General features: G+C 46.5%; 1 protein-coding gene across 3 annotated transcripts in view; it reads left to right on the top strand.

Annotated features, from left to right (window-relative positions):
- cdk19 (cyclin dependent kinase 19) overlaps positions 1 to 20,098 on the top strand; it is a 243,388-nt gene that overhangs the window by 178,944 nt on the left and 44,346 nt on the right. For all 3 annotated transcript variants that reach the window (XM_033022000.1, XM_033021999.1, XM_033021998.1), the window contains one exon: positions 8,776 to 8,873. In XM_033022000.1, the coding sequence (XP_032877891.1) occupies positions 8,776 to 8,873 (98 nt within the window). The remainder of the gene's footprint in view (positions 1 to 8,775; positions 8,874 to 20,098) is intronic.

The raw sequence follows: 20,098 nt of genomic DNA on the forward strand, positions 1-20,098 counted from the left end.
ATTATTGAGTATAGAAGGTGGGAGGGAGGTCATGTTGCAGTTGTATAAGATGTTGGTGAGGCCGCATTTGGAGTATTGTGTTCAGTTCTGGGCACCATGTGACTGGAAAGATGTTGTCAAGCTGGAAAGGGTACAGAGAAGATTTACGAGGATGTTGCTGGGGCTAGAGTGTCTGAGCTACAGGGAGAGGAGATGTGGTCTCTATTCCTTGGAGCGCAGGAGGACGAGGGGTGATCTCATTGAGGTGTATAAAATCATGAGAGGAATAGATTGGGTAGAGTCTCTTGCCCAGAGGAGGCGAATCAGGGATCAGAGGACATACAGTGCCCTCCATAATGTTTGCGACAAAGACCCATCATTTATTTATTTGCCTCTGTACTCTACCATTTGTAATAGATAAAATCACATGTGGTTAAAGTGCACATTGTCAGATTTTATTAAAGGGTATTTTTTATACATTTTGGTTTCACCATGTAGAAATTACAGCTGTGTTTATACATAGTCCCCCCATTTCAGGGCACCATAATGTTTGGGACACATGGCTTCACAGGTGTTTGTAATTGCTCAGGTGTGTTTAATTGCCTCCTTAATGCAGGTATAAGAGAGCTCTCAGCACCTAGTCTTTCCTCCAGTCTTTCCATCACCTTTGGAAACTTTTATTGCTGTTTATCAACATGAGGACCAAACTTGTGGCAATCAAAGTCAAAGAAGCCATTATGAGACTGAGAAACAAGAATAAAACTGTTAGAGGCATCAGCCAAACCTTAGGCTTACCAAAATCAACTGTTTGGAACATCATTAAGAAGAAAGAGAGCACTGGTGAGCTTACTAATCGCAAAGGGACTGGCAGACCAAGGAAGACCTCCACAGCTGATGATAGAAGAATTCTCTATAATAAAGAAAACTCCCCAAACACCTGTGCGACTGATCAGAAGCACTCTTCAGGAGTCAGGTGTGGATTTGTCAATGACCACTGTCCGCAGAAGACTTCATGAACAGAAATACAGAGGCTACACTGCAAGATGCAAACCACTGGTTAGCTGCAAAAATAGGATGGCCAGGTTACAGTTTGCCAAAAAGAGCAACCACAGTTCTGGAAAAAGGTCTTGTGGACAGATGTGATGAAGATTAACTTATGTCAGAGTGATGGCAAGAGCAAAGTGTGGAGGAGAGAAGGAACTGCCCAAGATCCAAAGCATACCACCTCATCTGTGAAACACGGTGGTGGGGGTGTTATGGCCTGGGCATGTATGGCTACTGAAGGCTCACTTATCTTCATTGATGATACAACTGCTGATGGTAGTAGCATAATGAATTCTGAAGTATATAGACACATCCTATCTGCTCAAGTTCAAAGAAACGCCTCAAAACTCATTGGCCGGCGGTTCATTCTACAGCAAGACAATGATCCCAAACATACTGCTAAAGCAACTAAGGAGATTTTCAAAGCTAAAAAATGGTAAATTCTTGAGTGGCCAAGTCAATCACCTGATCTGAACCCAATTGAGCATGCCTTTTACATGCTGAAGAGAAAACTGAAGGGGACTAGTCCCCAAAACAAGCATAAGCTGAAGATGGCTGCAATACAGGCCTGGCAGAGCATCACCAGAGAAGTCACCCAGCCATGATGTCCATGAATCGCAGACTTCAAGCAGTCATTGCATGCAAAGGATATGCAACAAAATACTAAACATGACTATGTTCATTTACATGACATTGCTGTGCCCCAAACATTATGGTGCCCTGAAATGGGGGGGACTATGTATAAACACTGCTGTAATTTCTACATGGTGAAACCAAAATGTATAAAAATAGCCTTTATTAAAATCTGACAATGTGCACTTTAACCACATGTGATTTATTTCTATTACAAATCTCAAATTGTGGAGTACAGAGGCAAATAAATAAATGATGGATCTTTGTCCCAAACATTATGGAGGGCACTGTAGGTTTAAGGTGAAGGGGAAAAGATTTAATAGGAATCTGAGGGGTAACTTTTTCCAGAACAAGGGGTCACAGTTTAAGGATAAGGGGGAAATCTTTTAGGACCGAGATGAGAAAAACATTTTTCACACAGAGAGTGGTGAATCTCTGGAATTCTCTGCCACAGAAGGTAGTTGAGGCCAGTTCATTGGCTATATTTAAGAGGGAGTTAGATGTGGCCCTTGGATGATCAGCCATGATCATATTGAATGGCGGTGCAGGCTCGAAGGGCCGAATGGCCTACTCCTGCACCTAATTTCTATGTTTCTATGTTTCACACAAAGGGTGGTGGGTGCATGGAATAAGCTGCCATAGGAGGTAGCTGAGGCAGGAACTATCGCAACATTTAAGAAACATTTAGACAGGTACATGGATAGGACAGGTATGGAGGGATATGGGCCAAATGCAGGCAGGTGGGACTAGTGTAGCTGGGACATGTTGGCCGTTGTGGGCAAGTTGGGCCGAAGGGCCTGTTTCCACGGTGTACCACTCTGTGACACTAGAGAGGGAAAGCAAGGGCTATTCGAAGTTAGAGAAGTCAATCTTCATACCGCTGGGTTGTAAGCAGCACAAATGAATATGGTGCTGTTCCTCCAATCTGTCAGTTGGGCCTCCCTCTGACAGTGGAGGAGGCCTGCCTTGTAAGACTTCTCACTGCTTTTCACTGTACCTCGGTACGCATGACAAGAAATTATTTAGTTTAAGGTAAACAAAAATGCTGGAGAAAGTCAGCGGGTGAGGCAGCATCTATGGAGCGAAGGAATAGCTGATGTTTCGGGTCGAGACCCTTCTGGGACTCGACCCGAAACGTCACCTATTCCTTCAGGGTCAAGACCGAAAACGTCACCTATTCCTTCGCTCCATAGATGCTGCCTCACCCACTGAGTTTCTCCAGCATTTTTGTCTACCTTCGATTTTTCCAGCATCTGCAGTTCCTTCTTAAGTACGTAGATTAGATTAGTTTTAGTTTATTGTCAAGTGAAAAGCAGCGAAAAGTCTCTAAATTCAGCTGACTAGATTTCCCTGGCCTGGAGCCAACTCAACAACATACTGCGATTCACAACAACAAGCATAGGTTGGAAACGCACACTTCCAGAAGGCACGGGAATGTTTTGTTTAAGAAGGAACTGCAGATGCTGGAAAATCGAAGGTAGACACAAAATGCTGGAGAAACTCAGTGGGTGACGCAACATCTATGGAGCGAAGGAAATAGGCGACGTTTCGGGTCGAGACCCTTCTTCAGACTGATGTGGGGGTGGGGGAGGGGGGTGGGAAGAAGAAAGGAATGGGCGGAGACAGTGGGCTGTGGGAGAGCTGGGAAGGGGAGGGGAAGGAGGGGGAAGCAAGGACTACCTGAAATTGGAGAAGTCAATGTTCATAATGCTGGGGTGTAAACTACCCAAGCGAAATATGAGGTGCTGCTCCTCCAATTTGCGGTGGGCCTCACTCTGGCCATGGAGGAGGCCCAGGACAGAAAGGTCGGATTCGGAATGGAGTCAAGATTCAAGAGAGTTTATTGTCATGTGTCCCTGACAGGACAATGAAATTGTTGCTTTGCTTCAGCACAACAGAACATAGTAGGCATGAATACAGAACAGATCAGTGTGTCCATATACCATTATATATGTAAATACACACATGAATAAATAAACTGATAGAGTGCAAATAACAGATAATGGGCTATTAATGTTCAGAGTTTTGTCCGAGCCAAGTTTAATAGCCTGATGCCTGTGGGGAAGTAGCTATTCCTGAACCTGGTCGTTGCAGTCTTCAGGCTCCTGTACCTTCTACCTGAAGGTAGCAGGGAGATGAGTGTGTGGCCAGGATGGTGTGGGTCCTTGATGATATTGCCAACCTTTTTGAGGCAGCGACTGCGATAGATCCCATCGATGGAAGGAAGGTCAGAGCCGATGATGGACTGGGCAGTGTTTACTACTTTTTGTAGTCTTTTCCTCTCCAGGGCGCTCAAGTTGCCGAACCAAGCCACGATGCAACCGGTCAGCATGCTCTCTACTGTGCACCTGTAGAAGTTAGAGAGAGTCCTCCTTGACAAACCGACTCTCCGTAATCTTCTCAGGAAGTAGAGGAGCTGATGTGCTTTCTAAATAATTGCATCAGTGTTCTCGGACCAGGAAAGATCTTCAGAGAGGTGCACGCCCAGGAATTTGAAGCTCTTGACCCTTTCAACCATCGACCCGTTGATATAAACAGGACTGTGGGTCCCCATCCTACTCCTTCCAAAGTCCACAATCAGTTCCTTGATTTTGCTGGTGTTGAGGGCCAGGTTATTGCGCTGGCACCATATGGACAGTCGCTCGATCTCTCTTCTATACTCTGACTCATCCCCATCAGTGATACGTCAGCGAACTTGATGATGTTCGCACTATGACCGGCTACGCAGTCATGAGTATAGAGTGAGTACAGCAGGGGGCTGAGCACGCAGCCTTGAGGTGCTCCCGTGCTGATTGTTATCGAGGCTGACACATTTCCACCAACACGAACTGACTTGGTCTGTGAATGAGGAAGTCGAGGATCCAAATGGAGAGGGATGCGCAGAGACCCAGTTCTGCGAGTTTGGTAACCAGCTTGGAGGGGATGATTGTGTTAAATGCCGAGCTGTAATCAATGAATAACAGCCTGACATATGAGTTTTTGTTGTCCAAGTGGTCCAGAGCAGAGTGGAGAGCCAGCGAGATCGCATCCACCGTTGATCTGTTGTGGCGGTAGGCGAACTGCAGTGGGTCCAGGTTTTTGTCGAGGTAGGAGTTGATTTGTGCCATGATCAACCTCTCAAAGCACTTCATCACCACAGGCGTTAGTGCCACTGGTCGACAGTCATTGAGGCACGTCACCTTACTCTTCTTGGGCACTGGTATAATTGATGCTCTTTTGAAGCAGGTGGGAACCTTGGACCTCAGAAGTGAGCTACCGGGAGATCAGGTTGGTTATTGTGAACCGAGCGGAGGTGTTGGGCAAAGCGATCGCCAAGCCTACGCTTGGTCTCACCGATGTAGAGCAGCTGACACCTAGAGCAGCGGATGCAATAGATGAGGTTGGAGGGGGTGCAGGTGAACCTCTGCCGCACCTGGAAAGACTGCTTGGGTCCTCGGATGGAGTGTTTAGTTTGTCCTTTCTCATCTCCAATGATTCCTGCTTATCTTTTAGTTATCAGTTCTGACAAAAGCAGTGCTCAAAATGTTCAGACATTTGCTGCACTTTAGGCCTGGTCATTTCTGTTTCAGAGTTACAAACATGAATAGCCTCTCCACATGTGTATATTAAAGAGGTGATTGTACTGGTTCATGTTCTCTGCTTGTTGTCACTCAGTTGTTCCACATGTACATGGGTTCAACACCAACCTTCCTCTCGGGGATGGAGTGAATTGTAATGTTGCCACGCGCGCCGGGCCACTTGCCAACATTGACTCATAGTCAAGGATCTTGTCCAAAATGTTCTTATCTCCCAAATTGAATACTACTGCCATTTGCAGGAAATGTTTCTTGTTTCTTCAACGCAGTTATAGAATAACATTTTAGCTGATCAGGGAAAAAAATAACAACAATCTGATTTAGTTTAGGTTTAGTTTAGTTTTGAGATACAGCGTGGAAACAGGCCCTTCGGCCCATCGAGTCCGCACCGACCAGCGATCCCCGCACACCAACACTATCCTACACACACTAGGGACAATTTACACTTATACCAAGCCAATTAACCTACAAACCTGTACGTCTCACAGGGAGTGGTGAGTCTGTGGAATTCTCTGCCTCAGAGGGCAGTGGAGGCGGGTTCTCTGGATGCTTTCAAGAGAGAGCTAGATTGGGCTCTTAAAAATAGCGGAGTCAGGGGATATGGGGAGATGGCAGGAACAGGGTACTGATTGGGGATGATCAGCCATGATCACATTGAATGGCGGTGCTGGCTCGAAGGGCCGAATGGCCTACTCCTGCACCTATTGTCTATTGTCTTTGGAGTGTGGGAGGAAACCGGAGCACCCGGAGAAAACGCACGCAAGTCACGGGGAGAATGTACAAACTCCGTACAGACAGCACCCGTAGTCGGGATCGAACCCGGGTCTCTGGAGCTGCAAGCGCTGTAAGGCAGCAACTCTACCGCTGCGCAACCATGCCGCTCTTGTAGACTATGTGGGTTTCCTTACAGACCCATCAGCCGGCAGGGCTTGACACGACACTCGAGGAGGGCCTCTTTTGTATGAGAAATGATGATGATCCTGGATAGAGTGGATGTGGGGATGATGTTTCCACCAGTGGGAGAGTCTAGGACCAGAGCCCATAGCCTCAGAATTATATAGACGCACTTTTAGAAAGGAGATGAGAAGGAATTTATTTGGTCAGAGGGTGGTGAATCTGTGGAATTCATCGTCACAGAAGGCTGCGGAGGCCACGTCAAATGGATATTTTTAAGGCAGAGATAGATAGATTCTTGATTAGTACGGGTGTCAGGGGTTATGGGGAGAAGGAGGCAGGAGAATGGGGTTAGGAGGGAGAGATTGATCAGCCACGGTTGAACGGTGGAGTAGACTTGATGGGCCGAATGGCCTAATTCTTCTTCTACAAGGTTTTGCACATTAACTTTCTGTTGCTGCCGGAAGAGCTGGAGTTTCCTTACTCGAGCCTCTAAGATTCTGTTTGATGTGATGCCATCTGCACAAGCTCAAATGGTGCATTAGCAAATGTTCACGTTGATATGATGATACTTTCATTTCCAGCATCTGCAGTTCTTTCTTAAACATTTCGCACTGTCTCCGCCTCTTCCTTTCTTCTTCCCACCCCCACATCAGTCTGAAGAAGGGTCTCGACCCGAAATGTCACCTATTCCTTCGCTCCATAGATGCTGCCTCACCCGCTGAGTTTCTCCAGCATTTTTGTCTACCTTCGATTTTTCCAGCATCTGCAGTTCTTTCTTAATCATTTCATCTACTCCACTGCAAAATCTCCTCAAGGTATGCCTACTTTGAAGAAGTTCTCCTCCTCTCTCCGAAGACAGTTTAACAACCTCCTCTCTCACTGCCCCACCTCTGTGATTCCCCCTTTCTCCCTCTTTCCCCGCCCCTTCCCAGCTCACCCACAGCCCACTATCTCTGCCTCTTCCTTTCTTCTTCCCTTCCCCCCCCCCTCCACCACCCCCACATCAGTCTGAAGAAGGGTCTCGACCCGAAATGTCACCTATTCCTTCGCTCCATAGATGCTGCCTCACCCGTTGAGTTTCTCCAGCAATTTTGTCTACCTTCGATTTTTTCCAGCATCTGCAGTTCCTTCTTAAACATGATTCTTTCTTGTTACTTGTACCTAGCATGAAATGCTGGCCCATCCACGAAGTTACTCCAGCACTCTATGTCTTTTTTTCTGTAAGCTAGCATCTGCAATTCCTTGTGTCGTGAGGCGACTCGTCCTTGTACTCTTAAGAAACAATTCAACGTCAAGTCAAGTCAAGTCAAGTTTTATTTGTCACTTGCACATAAGTGCAGTGAAATGAATTTGCTAGCAGTGGTACAATAAAAAAGAACACACAATACACAATTAAATTTTTTTTTTAACACAAACATCCACCACAGCATTCATCACTGTAGTGGAAGGCACAACATTTGGCCAGTCCTCCTCCATTTTCCCCCGTGGTCGGGACCTCAACCCTCCGCAGTCGCCGCTGCGGGCGTCCAGATGTACAGACAAGGTAAGTCCAGGTAAGTCCTGAATCAGTGCCTCCCCACCGGAGACCGTGGCTTCAAGATGGTGTAGGCCACAGGCCGGCGGTCGAAGATTTAAATTGACCAACACAAGCACTACTTGGCATGTTAGGTATTAAACATTGAAATTTGTTCCAATCTGAGTCGGCGTGGACTCGGTGGACCTGTTTCCGTGCTGTATCTGTACTCTAAACTATCATTATTGGCGGCATGGTGGCATAGAGGTAGAGTTGCTGCCTTACGGTACCAGAGACCCGGGTACAATCCTAACTATAATAATAATAATACATTTTATTTATGGGCGCCTTTCAAGAGTCTCAAGGACACCTTACAAAAATTTAGCAGGTAGAGGAAAAACATGTAAGGGGAATGAAATAAATAGTAGAGACATGACTAGTACACAAAGTAAAGACAGAAGTAACTATGGGTGCTGTCTGTACGGAATTTGTACCTTCTCCCCGTGATCTGCATGGGATTTCTCCGAGATTTTCGGTTTCCTCTCACACTCCAAAGACGTACAGGTTTGTAGGTTAATTGGCTTGGTGTAAATGTAAAATTGTCCCCATTGTGTGTAGGGTAGTGTTAGTGTGCGGGGATCACTGGTCGGTGCGGGCTTGGTGAGCCAAAGGGCCTGTTTCTGCGCTGCATCTCTAAACTAAACTGCATGTTCCCGATGTTGGGGGAGTCCAGAACCAGGGGCCACAGTTTAAGAATAAGGGGTAAGCCATTTAGAACGGAGACGAGGAAACACTTTTTCTCACAGAGAGTGTTGAGTCTGTGGAATTCTCTGCCTCAGAGGGCGGTGGAGGCAGGTTCTCTGGATGCTTTCAAGAGAGAGCTAGATAGGGCTCTTAAAAATAGCAGTCAGGGGATATGGGGAGAAGGCAGGAACGGGGAACTGATTGGGGATGATCAGCCATGATCACATTGAATGGCGGTGCTGGCTTGAAGGGCTGAATGGCCTACTCCTGCACCTATTGTCTATTGTCTATTGTCTAAACTAAACTGAGCTGACCTGAAATACAAAAATGTAACCATCCAGAGGTAATGCAGAGCTCATTTCTAACTTCTATCTGTGGTCTCTGTTTCAGCTGCAAAAACTCCTGACCATGGATCCAACAAAGAGAATCACCTCTGAACAGGCTCTTCAGGATCCTTACTTCTTGGAAGAACCTTTGCCAACAACAGAGTAGGTATATTTCTTGATTGTATGCAAAAATAAATAACTTTTTCTCTTGCACTTCATTAATGGCTTCAATAGATTTCAAGAAAGAACTGCAGATGCTGGAAAAATCGAAGGTAGACAAAAATGCTGGAGAAACTCAGCGGGTGAGGCAGCATCTATGGAGAGAAGGAATAGGTGACGGAAGGTCTCGACCCTAATTCCTTCGCTCCATAGATGCTGCCTCTCCCGCTGAGTTTCTCCAGCATTTTTGTCTACTATAAATTTCAAGCTGTTTTTACAAGGTGCAGTTAGTTTAGTTTCTTGTCACTTGTACTGTTGTACAAGTGAAAAACTTTTGTTGCCTGCTAACCAGTCAGTTAGTGGGAAGACAATACATGATTATTAATGTCTAATGTTTTATGTGTCATTCCTAACCGTCGCGGTATGTCATGTTGTCACGCGGGCGGAGCACCAAAGCAAATTCCGTGTATGTGAATACTTGGCCAATAAACTTATTCAATCATTCATTTATTACAATCGAGCCATCTACAGCGTATAGATACATGATAAGGGCATAACGTGAATGACATTCAGTGCAAGGTAGAGCCAAGTCCGATCAAGGATAGTCCGAGGGTCTCCAATGAGTTGGATAGTAGTTCAGGACTGCTCTCGAATTGGTGGTAGGATGGTTCAATTGCCTGACAACAGCTGGGAAGAAGCTGTTCCTGAATCTGGGGGTGAGCGATGGGAGAGGGGAGTGGTCGGGGTGCGACTTGTTATCGTAAGACTTTGCTTACTTCAAGATTCAAGAGAGTTTATTGTCATGTGTCCCTGATAGGACAATGAAATTCTTGCTTTGCTTCAGCACAACAGAACATAGTAGGCATGACTACAAAACAGATCAGTGTGTCCATATACTATAATATAAATATATACACACATGAATCAATAAAATGATAAAGTGCAAATAACAGATAATTGGTTATTAATAATCAAAGTTTTGTCCGAGCCAGGATCGCCAGTTTCCTCCCATAATCCAAAGACGTATAGGTTTGTAGGTTAATTGACGTGGTATAAATGTAAAAATTGTCCTTTGTGTAGGAGTCAGGGGATATGGGGAGAAGGCGGGAACGGGGTACTGATTGTGGATGATCAGCCATGATCACATTGAATGGCGGTACTGGCTCGAAGGGCCGAATGCACCTATTGTCTATTGTCTATTGATAGTGTTAACGTGCGGGGATCGCTGGTCGGCGCGGACACTGAGGTCCGAAGGGCCTGCTTTCACGCTGTATCTCTGAACTAAACTAACATTTGCAAGATGGTTTGATGACCTGGAAGATTTCAATTTAAATTATATTTTTTCATTTGCATTTTCCGTTGAATAGAAAATGTATTAAGTCGTTAAATCAAAACCAGAAAAAAAGATACGTGAAGCAATAAAAATGATGAAGCAATGACCTTGAGAGTATCCCCCAATGAGTATCTCAACTTAGAACCTGACTGTATAACATGAGCGATGTCAGTGTATTTCACATTGTTTTCTGTAAATACAGCTACTTTCCATCGACTGGTTCTTCTTTTCCTTTTGCAATATAGCACGAAGCTGCTGTGCAGTAAAATGACTTAATGGAATCATTAGTGTAGTTGATAAATTCAGAAAGGTTCAACTGCTAACTGGGCCTGTTCTGAAAATGACCTTGGTGTTAGATACGAGCAATAGACAATAGACAATAGGTGCAGGAGTAGGCCATTCGTCCCTTCGAGCCAGCACCACCATTCAATGTGATCATGGCTGATCATCCCCAATCAGTACCCCGTTCCTGCCTTCTCCCCATATCCCCTGACTCCGCTATTTTTAAGAGCCCTATCTAGCTCTCTCTTGAAAGTATCCAGAGAACCTGCCTCCACCGCCCTCTGAGGCAGAGAATTCCACAGACTCACCACTCTCTGTGAGAAAAAGTGTTTCCTCGTCTCGGTTCTAAATGGCTTACTCCTTATTCTTAAACTGTGGCCCCTGGTTCCGGACTCACCCAGCATCGGGAACATGTTTCCTGCCTCTAGCGTGACCAAACCCTTAACAAGTTATATATTTCAATGAGATCCTCTCTCATTCTTCTAAACAACGGAGTGTACAAGCCCAGCCGCTCCATTCTCTCAGCATATGACAGTCCCGCCATCCCGGGAATTAACCTTGAAGCAGTTCAAATAGTTGTTGGAAAACAATGTTGGCAAGAGTTAGACGGCTGGTATAGCCGTGCCTCACAGCACCAGAGGCCAAGGTTCAGCCCAGACCCGCTGCCTGTGTTGAGTCTGCACGTTCTTCCTGCGACTGCATGCGTGGGTTTCCACCGGGTGCTACGGTTTGCTCCCACAATGACATGGGGGTTTGTAGGTTTCTAGGGTTTATAAATAGCCCCTCGGTTGTCGAGAGTGGATGCGTAAGTGAGATGACAGAGAACGTGTGCGAACGGGTGATCAGTGAACGGAGTGGACTCGGTGGGCCGAAGGGGCCCGTTTCCATGCTGTAGCTCGAAACTAAACGGAAAACTAATTGACTCGGCTGCTGCCGGGATTGGTAGTCTGAAAATATGGCACTGAAGAAGGGTCTGGACTCGAAACGTCACCTATTCCTGCTATCCAGGGATGCTGCCTGTCCCACTGAGTTACTGCAGCATCGTGTGTCAATCTTTGGTGTAAACCAGCATCTGCAGTTTGTTCGCGCATAACTCATTGGCATCCATGGGCCTTCTCAGCTGCAGCAAGTAAAAATCTCATGGTTCCGATTGAAGCGAATGTCCCTGGCTTCATGTAGCATTTGACCAAGTGTGGTATCCTGAGCCTTGGTGACACTGAAGCCAAAGGATATTAAAGGGAAAACACTCTAGCAGTTGAAGTCTAACCTCGGACAAAGGAACTTGGTTTAGTTGAGTTTATTATACAATTTATTTATTGTCATTTGAACCTCAAAAGAAGTTCAAACGAAATTTGGTTTCTGCAGACATACAACAAGAAAAGAACCAAGACACACAATTAATACAATTTACACAAAGATCCATCCACACATCTCCTCCTCACTGATGGAAGGCAAAGTCTTGGCTCTCCCCTGTTTTCTATTCTTCTCCCGATGTTAAAGCCCCCGGCGGGCGATGGCAAGTCCCGCGCAGGGTGATGTAAGACCCCGCTCCGGGTCTTAATGTTGGAGCCCCCGGCGGGCGATGGCAAGTCCCGTGGCCGTTAAAGCTGCGCCGGGCAATGCAAGGCCCCGCTCCGGGTCATTTTCAACCCCGCAACTCGGGCGGGAGAAGTTGCCGTGGTGGGAGCTCCGAAAAGCGGTCTCCCACCAGGGACCCGCGAGCTCCCGATGTCACCGTCCACCGGACCTGCGGCTGGAGCCTTCGAAGCTCCGGGGTCGGGTCGCAGCAGCGCGCCACCACAGCTCTCCACGCTCCGAAGCCGGCCAGCCCCACGATGGTGAGTCCACAGGCTCCGCGACTGGAGCCCCAGGTCGTTCCGGTTGGAGGCCGCTCCACGGTGCTAGGCCCCAACGACAACGGAGACCCGACAGGGAAAAGGTTGGGTCCCCCGTACAGGGAAGAGATTTAAAAGTTCCACCCCTCCCCACATATACACAGCTAAAAACAATATAAAAACCACAACAAACTATACACTCAACAGGACAAACATTTAAAATAGACAGATGGACTGCAGAGGCCGCTGCAACGTTGGTCGCGCCACCTTCACACTTATTGTCACGTTATTGCACCAAGGTTTTGTTGGGTGCCAACCAGTCAGCGGAAAGACTATACATGATTCCAACGAGCCATTCACAGTGTACAAATACATGATAAAGGGAATGATGTAAATGACGTTTAATGCAAGATAAAGCCAGTAAAGTCCGATCAAAGATAGTCCGAGGGTCAATGAGATTGATAATATTTCAAGACTTCCACAATTCGCTGCAATTTCTTGAGGTCTTGGATGGAGCTGTTCCCAAACCACGCCGACCAACATGTCCCATCTACACTAGACCCACCTGCCTGCCTTTGGCCCATATCCCACTAAACCTGTCCAATCCATGTGCCTGTCTTAATGTTTCTTAACTATTGCGATAGTCCCTGCCTCAACTACCTCCTCCGGCAGCTCATTCCATACACCCACCACCCTTTGTGTATAAAAGTTACCCCTTAGGTTCCCATTAAATCTTTCCCCTCTCACCTTAAGCCTGTGCCCTCTAGTTTCGATTCCCCTACTCTGGGCAAAAGACTGCGTTTACCCGATCTATCAGATCAGATCAGATAAGACACAAGATGCTGGAGTGATCCACTAAGTTACACCAGCATTTCTTTTAGATCAGTTTAGTTTATTGTCACGGAAACCGAAAACTGTGTGCTAACCAGCCAACGGAAACACAATACATGGTTACAATCTGGCCATTCCCACTGTACATGATAATGGAATATCTATTCCCGATCTGAAGTCTGAAGAAGAGTTCAGATCCAAAACGTCACCTCTGCATGTTCTCCAGAGATGCTGCCGGACCCGCTGAGTTACTCCAGCACTCTGTGAAACGTCACCTATCCATGTTCTCCACAGATGCTGCCTGACCCGCTGAGTTACTCCAGCACTCTATGAAACGTCACCTATCCATGTTCTCCACAGATGCTGCCTGACCCGCTGAGTTACTCCAGCACTCAAAATAGCTGGCTTGCCTTTTGTTAAGATACCATGCAGCCTGACGTCAGAGCTGAAGCTGGCCAGGCCAGGAGCTATCTGGCTCTGCTCAATCCTTACAATACATTTACGTTTTCACTTGGAAACTGGGGGAAAACCAGTTCACCTGAAACCCTGCAATATCAGTTCATTTTGTTAGCAGTCGTTGTTTGACCCAGTGTGTAGAGACAGTGTGTGTGCAGGTCAAGGGCACTCACTTCTAACTTTTTTTCCTAAGTTCTAGGAGCAGAATTATGCCATTTGAACCATCAAGTCTACTCTGCCATTTAATCGTGGTTGATCTATCTCTCCCTCTCAACCCCATTCCCCTGCTTTCTCCCCGTAGCTCCTGACACCCGTACTAACCAAGAATCTATCTATCTCCGCCTTAGAAATATCCACTGACATGGCCTCCACAGCCGTCTGTGGCAATGAATTCCGCAGATTCACCACCCTCTGACTAATGAAATTTCTCCTCATCTCTTTTCTAAAGGTACGTCCTTTTATTCTGAGGCTGTGGTCTCTAGTCCTAGACTCTCCCAATAATAGAAACATCCTCTCCACATCCACTCTATCCAGGCTTTTCATTATTCGGTAAGTTTCAATGAGGTAGAATTTGGATAACAGCAAACAGTGATCAGAAAACAAGTCTGCTGGGTATTCACTATCGTTTTAAGGTTTTGTAATTAAGCTAATATTTAACTTTGTGTGACTATGTAAGTCATTCCAGTTTAAATACTTTTTCTCCCATGATTTTCTTGCACAGAATGCAACTTCTGTCGAAGGAATAGAAAATGATTGAGATGAAGGTTTTTTGTGTTGAAAAAAAGTGATTTTGTTAGGTTTTTTAATGCAATTTTCTTGATCGCTATGAAAGTTTATCCAATGAAGAACTACAGGCAAGAAGTGCCTCGGTTTTAATCTCTGGCCTTTGCTCACAAGGTAATGGGATGTTGCCACAGGTTAAAGTTGGGAAATTCCAACAAATATTACGTCCTACAAATATTAACAAAGGTTAATCCCCGGGATGGCGGGACTGTCATATGCTGAGAGAATGGAGCGGCTGGGCTTGTACACTCTGGAGTTCGGAAGGATGAGAGGTGCCCTCATTGAAACATATAAGATTGTTAAGGGTTTGGACATGCTGGAGGCAGGAAACATGTTCCCGATGTTGGGGGAGTCCAGAACCAGGGGCCACAATTTAAGAATAAGGGGTAAGCCATTTAGAACGGAGATGAGGAAACACTTTTTCTCACAGAGAGTGGTGAGTGTGTGGAATTCTCTGCCTCAGAGGGTGGTGGAGGCAGGTTCTCTGGATGCTTTTAAGAGAGAGCTAGATGGGGCTCTTAAAGATAGCAGAGTCAGGGGATATGGAGAGAAGGCAGGAACGGGGTACTGATTGGGGATGATCAGCCATGATCACATTGAATGGCAGTGCTGGCTCGAAGGGCCGAATGGCCTACTCCTGCACCTATTGTCTATTGTCTATTGTGCTTGTCAACACGTGGACCGTGAGTAAAATCAATGACCAGGTGGCGCAGTGGTAGAGTTGCTGCCTCACAGCGCCAGAGACCCGGCTTCCATCCTGACTACAGGTGCTGTCTGTACGTAGTTTGCACGTTTCCCCCGTGACCGCATGGGTTTTACCCAGGTGCTCCGGTTTCATCCCACACCCCAAAGACGTGCAGGTTTGTAGGTTAATTTGGCTTCGGTAAAAATCGTAAGCTGTCACTAGTGTGTAGGATAGTGTTAGTGTGCGGGGATCGTGGGTCACGAGGACCCAGTGGGCCGAAGGGCCCGTTTCAGCGTTGAATCTCTAAACTAAACTAAACTCTAAAACAGTGAGACGCTTGCGGTAAATGCGAGGTTGCAGAAGGAAACACGCTCGGAACCCAAGCTCCAGTGTAAGACCAGAAGAGATAGGAGCAGAATCAGGCCATCCGGCCATTCAAGTATCCTCCGCCATTCAATCATGGCTGATCTATCTCTCCCTCCTAACCCCATTCTCCTGCCGTCTCCCGTAACCTTTGACACCCGCACTAATCAAGTACCTATCAATCTCCGCGGTAAAATACATAGAAATGTAGAAACATAGAAAATAGGTGCAGGAGGAGGCTGTTCGGCCCTTCAATCCAGCACCGCCATTCATTGTGATCATGGCTGATCGTCCCCTAGCAATAACCCGTGCCTGCCTTCTCCCCATATCCCTTGATTCCACTAGCCCCTAGAGCTCTATCTAACTCTCTCTTAAATCCATCCAGTGACTTGGCCTCCACTGCCCTCTGTGGCAGGGAATTCCACAAATGGCTGAGTGGACTCGATGGGCCGAACGGCCTAATTCTACTCCTATAACTTGTGAATGTGAATTAGGCCATTCAGTCCATCAAGTCTACTCCGCCATTCAATCATGACTGATCTATCTCTCCTGCCTTCTCCCCATAACCCCTGACACCAGTACTAATCAAGAACCTATCTATCTCTTTTCAATTCAATTCAATTCAATTCTCTGCTTTAAAAATACCTAATGACTTGGCCCCCACAGCCTGTGGCAAAGAATTCCACAGATATCACCATCCTCTGTCTAAAGAAATTCCTCCTCATCTCCTTCCAAAAGGAACGTCCTTTAATTCTGAAGCTGTGCCCTCTGGTCCTAGACTCTCCCACTAGTGGAAACATCCTCTCCACATCCACTCTATCCAGGCCTTTCACTATTCAGTAAGTTTCAATGAGGTCCCCTCCTCGTTCTTCTAAACTCCAGCAGGTACAGGCCCAGTGCCGTCAAACGCTCTTCACGAGTTAACCTACTCATTCCTGGAATGTGGATGGACATCACACTCACTCGTTCTGTGCTCCATGGATGTGGATGTTGGCAGTTCAAATTCCCACAGTAGGTCTTGATTTCATTTCAATTTAGAATCAGTTGAAAAATACACGCGTGGCGGAGCTGAAATTCTAAGCTGTATCCCTGACCTGTCACCTAGCTCAGGATTATGTCGCTTATCTTCACTTTCTGTGTCGACAATTACCTGTTAAACAACATTGGTTGTCCTTGGGGGATAAAGGGCCAAACTGAAGATAGACACAAAAAGCCAGAGTCAAGAGAGTTAATTGTCATGTGTCCCAGATAGGACAATGAAATTCTTGCTTTGCTGCAGCACAACAGAAGGCATAAATACAGAACAGATCAGTGTGTCCATATACCATTGTATAAATATATACACACATAAATAAATAAACCAGATAAAGTGAAAATAAACAGATAATGGGCTATTAATGTTCAGAGTGAAGTCTGAAGAAGGGTTTCGGCCCAAATCGTTGCCCATTTCCTTCGCTCCATAGATGCTGCTGCACCCGCTGAGTTTCTCCAGCATTTTTGTGTACCTTCGATTTTCCAGCATCTGCAGTTCCTTCTTAAACAATTAATGTTCAGAGTTTTGTTTGAGTTGAGTTCAGTAGCATGATGGCTGTGGGGAAGTAGCTGTTTCTGAACCTGGACGTTGCAGTCTTCATGCTCCTGTACCTTCTATCTGAAGGTAGCGGGGAGATGAGTGTGTGGCCAGGATGGTGTGGGTCCTTGATGATGCTGCCAGCCTTTTTGAGGCAGCGACTGTGATAAATCCCCTCGATGGTAGGGAGGTCAGAGCCGATGATGGACTGGGCAGTGTTTACTACTTTTTGTAGTCTTTTCCGCTCCTGGGCACTCAAGCTGGGCACTCAGCGGGTCAGACAGCATCTCTGGAGAAACGTCACCTATTGGGTCTGAAGAAGTGTATTGACCTGAAACGTCACGTATTCCTTTTCTCCAGAGGTGCTGTCTGACCTGCTGAGTTACACCAGCTTTTTGTGTGTATCTTCAAATTTAAACCAGCATCTGCTGTTCCTTCGTACACAAACGAATAAACTGATCCACATCAGACTGACACAAAATGCTGGAGTAACTCAGTGCAGGGGCGAAAAACCCGGGGGGGCCAGAGGGGCCACGTCCCCCCCATGTTTTGAGAGGTGGGGGACATCCCCCCCAAGTTTTTGTGATCCCGATTTTAAAATCTCCGCTTTTAGCGCTGGATTGAGCCTCCGAAGCCTCGCGTGTGTGTGTGAGTGTGCGCATGCGCGCGTGGCCGCAAAAAAAAATGGCGTCCCCCGTCCCCTCCATGTTTTGATAGTGAGTTCCGCTCTTGACTCAGTGGGACAGGCAGCATCTCCTGAGAAAGGAAATACGTGATGTTTCAGGTCAGAACCCTTTTTCAGACCCTGAAGTCTGACACTGGAGTTTGAAGAAGGGTTCCGATCCAAAATCCCACCTATTCCTTGTCTCCAGAGATGCTGCCTGTCCCACTGAGTTACTCCAGCATTTTATGTCCCTCTTCGGTGTAAACCAGCATCTGCAGTTCCTTCCTACACAAACTGATCTGCCATTGTATTAAATGACAATCCAAGCTTGAATTCACTGTTTTTATAGAGTTAAAAGTCTACCATTGTAACTAGGTTGGGGGAAGTTCCCCCCGCCACGGGTACCATGTAATCCCGTGCTACCTGCTTCATGGTCGGATAGTCGGCAACTAAACCGTCTCCCCCACCTGGTTTGCCAGGTGAGGAGGGGGCTGTGGACCCCGAGCGAGACCAAAAACAAGACCTGTCAAAGGGCGGATGAGCTACTGGAGAGCCAACATACACGGCATTGTAAAGCACCGTGCCCGTTGATGTTTGTCAACGATGATGATTGTAACTAGCGTTTGTCATGTTACAGCCGTACAAGACATTGGTAAGGCCACATTTGGAAACATAGAAAATAGGTGCAGGAGGAGGCCATTCGGCCCTTCGAGCCAGCACCGCCATTCATTGTGATCATGGCTGATCGTCCCCTATCAATAATCCGTGCCTGCCTTCTCCCCATATCCCTTGACTCCACTAGCCCCTAGAGCTCAATCTAACACTCTCTTAAATCCATCCAGTGATTTGGCCTCCACTGCCCTCTGTGGCAGGGAATTCCATAAATTTGCAACTACATGCATCTGCTCACATATCTTTTACATGTTGTGATAGTTTCTTCCCCGACTACCATCTCTGGCAGCTCATTCCATCACCCTGTGTGTAAATGCATGGAACATACCCCCAGGGGAAGTGGTGAAGCCAGGTACAATCACATCATTTTAAAACCACACTTGGACAGCTACATGGATAGGAAGATTTAAGGGGGATATGGTGCGAGCAAATAGGAGTAATTTTGTTAGATTACTTGAAGGTAGACAAAAATGATGATACCACTGTTGTGGGACGTATCACTGTTTGCTGATTACACCACTGTTGTGGGACGTTTCACTGATGGGGACGAGTCAGAGTGTAGAAGTGAGATCGACCGACTGACCATATGGTGCCAGCACAATAACCTGGCTCTCAACACCAGCAAAACCAAGGAACTGATTGTAGACTTTGGAAGGGGTATGATGGGGACCCACAGTCCCGTTTATATCAACGGGTCAATGGTGGAGAGGGTCATGAGTTTCAAATTCCTGGGCGTGCACATCTCTGAAGATCTCTCCTGGTCCGAGAACACTAATGCAATTATAAAGAAAGCAAACCATCCCGAGAAGATTACGGAGACGCGGTATGTCAAGGAGGACTCTCTCTAACTTCTACAGGTGCACAGTAGAGAGCATGCTGACCGGTTGCATCGTGGCTTGGTTCGGCAACTTGAGTGCCCAGGAGCGAAAAATACTACAAAAAGTTGTAAACACTGCCCAGTCCATCATCGGCTCTGACCTCCCTACCATTGAGCGGATCTATTGCAGTCGCTGCCTCAAAAAGGCTGGCAGCGTCATCAAGGGCCCACACCATCCTGGCCACACACTCATCTCCCCGCTACCTTCAGGTAGAAGGTACAGGAGCCTGAAGACTGCAACGTCCAGGTTCAGAAACAGCTACTTCCCCACAGCCATCAGGCTATTAAACTCAACCCAAACAAAACTCTGAACATTAACATAGAAACATAGAAAATAGGTGCAGGAGTAGGCCATTCGGCCCTTCGAGCCTGCACCGCCATTCAATATGATCATGGCTGATCATCCAACTCAGTATCCTGTACCTGCCTTCTCTCCATACCCCCTGATCCCTTTAGCCACAAGGGCCACAGCTAACTCCCTCTTAAATATAGCCAATGAACTGGCCTCAACTACCTTCTGTGGCAGAGAATTCCAGAGATTCACCACTCTCTGTGTGAAAAACGTTTTCCTCATCTCGGTCCTAAAAGATTTCCCCCTTATCCTTAAACTGTGTAATAGCCCATTATCTGTTTATTTGCACTTTATCTGTTTTATTTATTCATGTGTGTATATATTTATACAATGGTATATGGACACACTGATCTGTTCTGTATTCATGCCTTCTATATTCTGTTGTGCTGAAGCAAAGCAAGAATTTCATTGTCCTATCTGGACACACGACAATAAACTCTCTTGAATCTTGAATCTTGAAAAGCTGGAGAAACTCAGCGGGTGAGGCAGCATCTATGGAGCGAAGGAGAGGCGACGTTTCAGAAG

Source organism: Amblyraja radiata, chromosome 5 (genome assembly GCF_010909765.2).
Source record: "Amblyraja radiata isolate CabotCenter1 chromosome 5, sAmbRad1.1.pri, whole genome shotgun sequence".
Lineage (NCBI taxonomy): Eukaryota > Metazoa > Chordata > Chondrichthyes > Rajiformes > Rajidae > Amblyraja > Amblyraja radiata.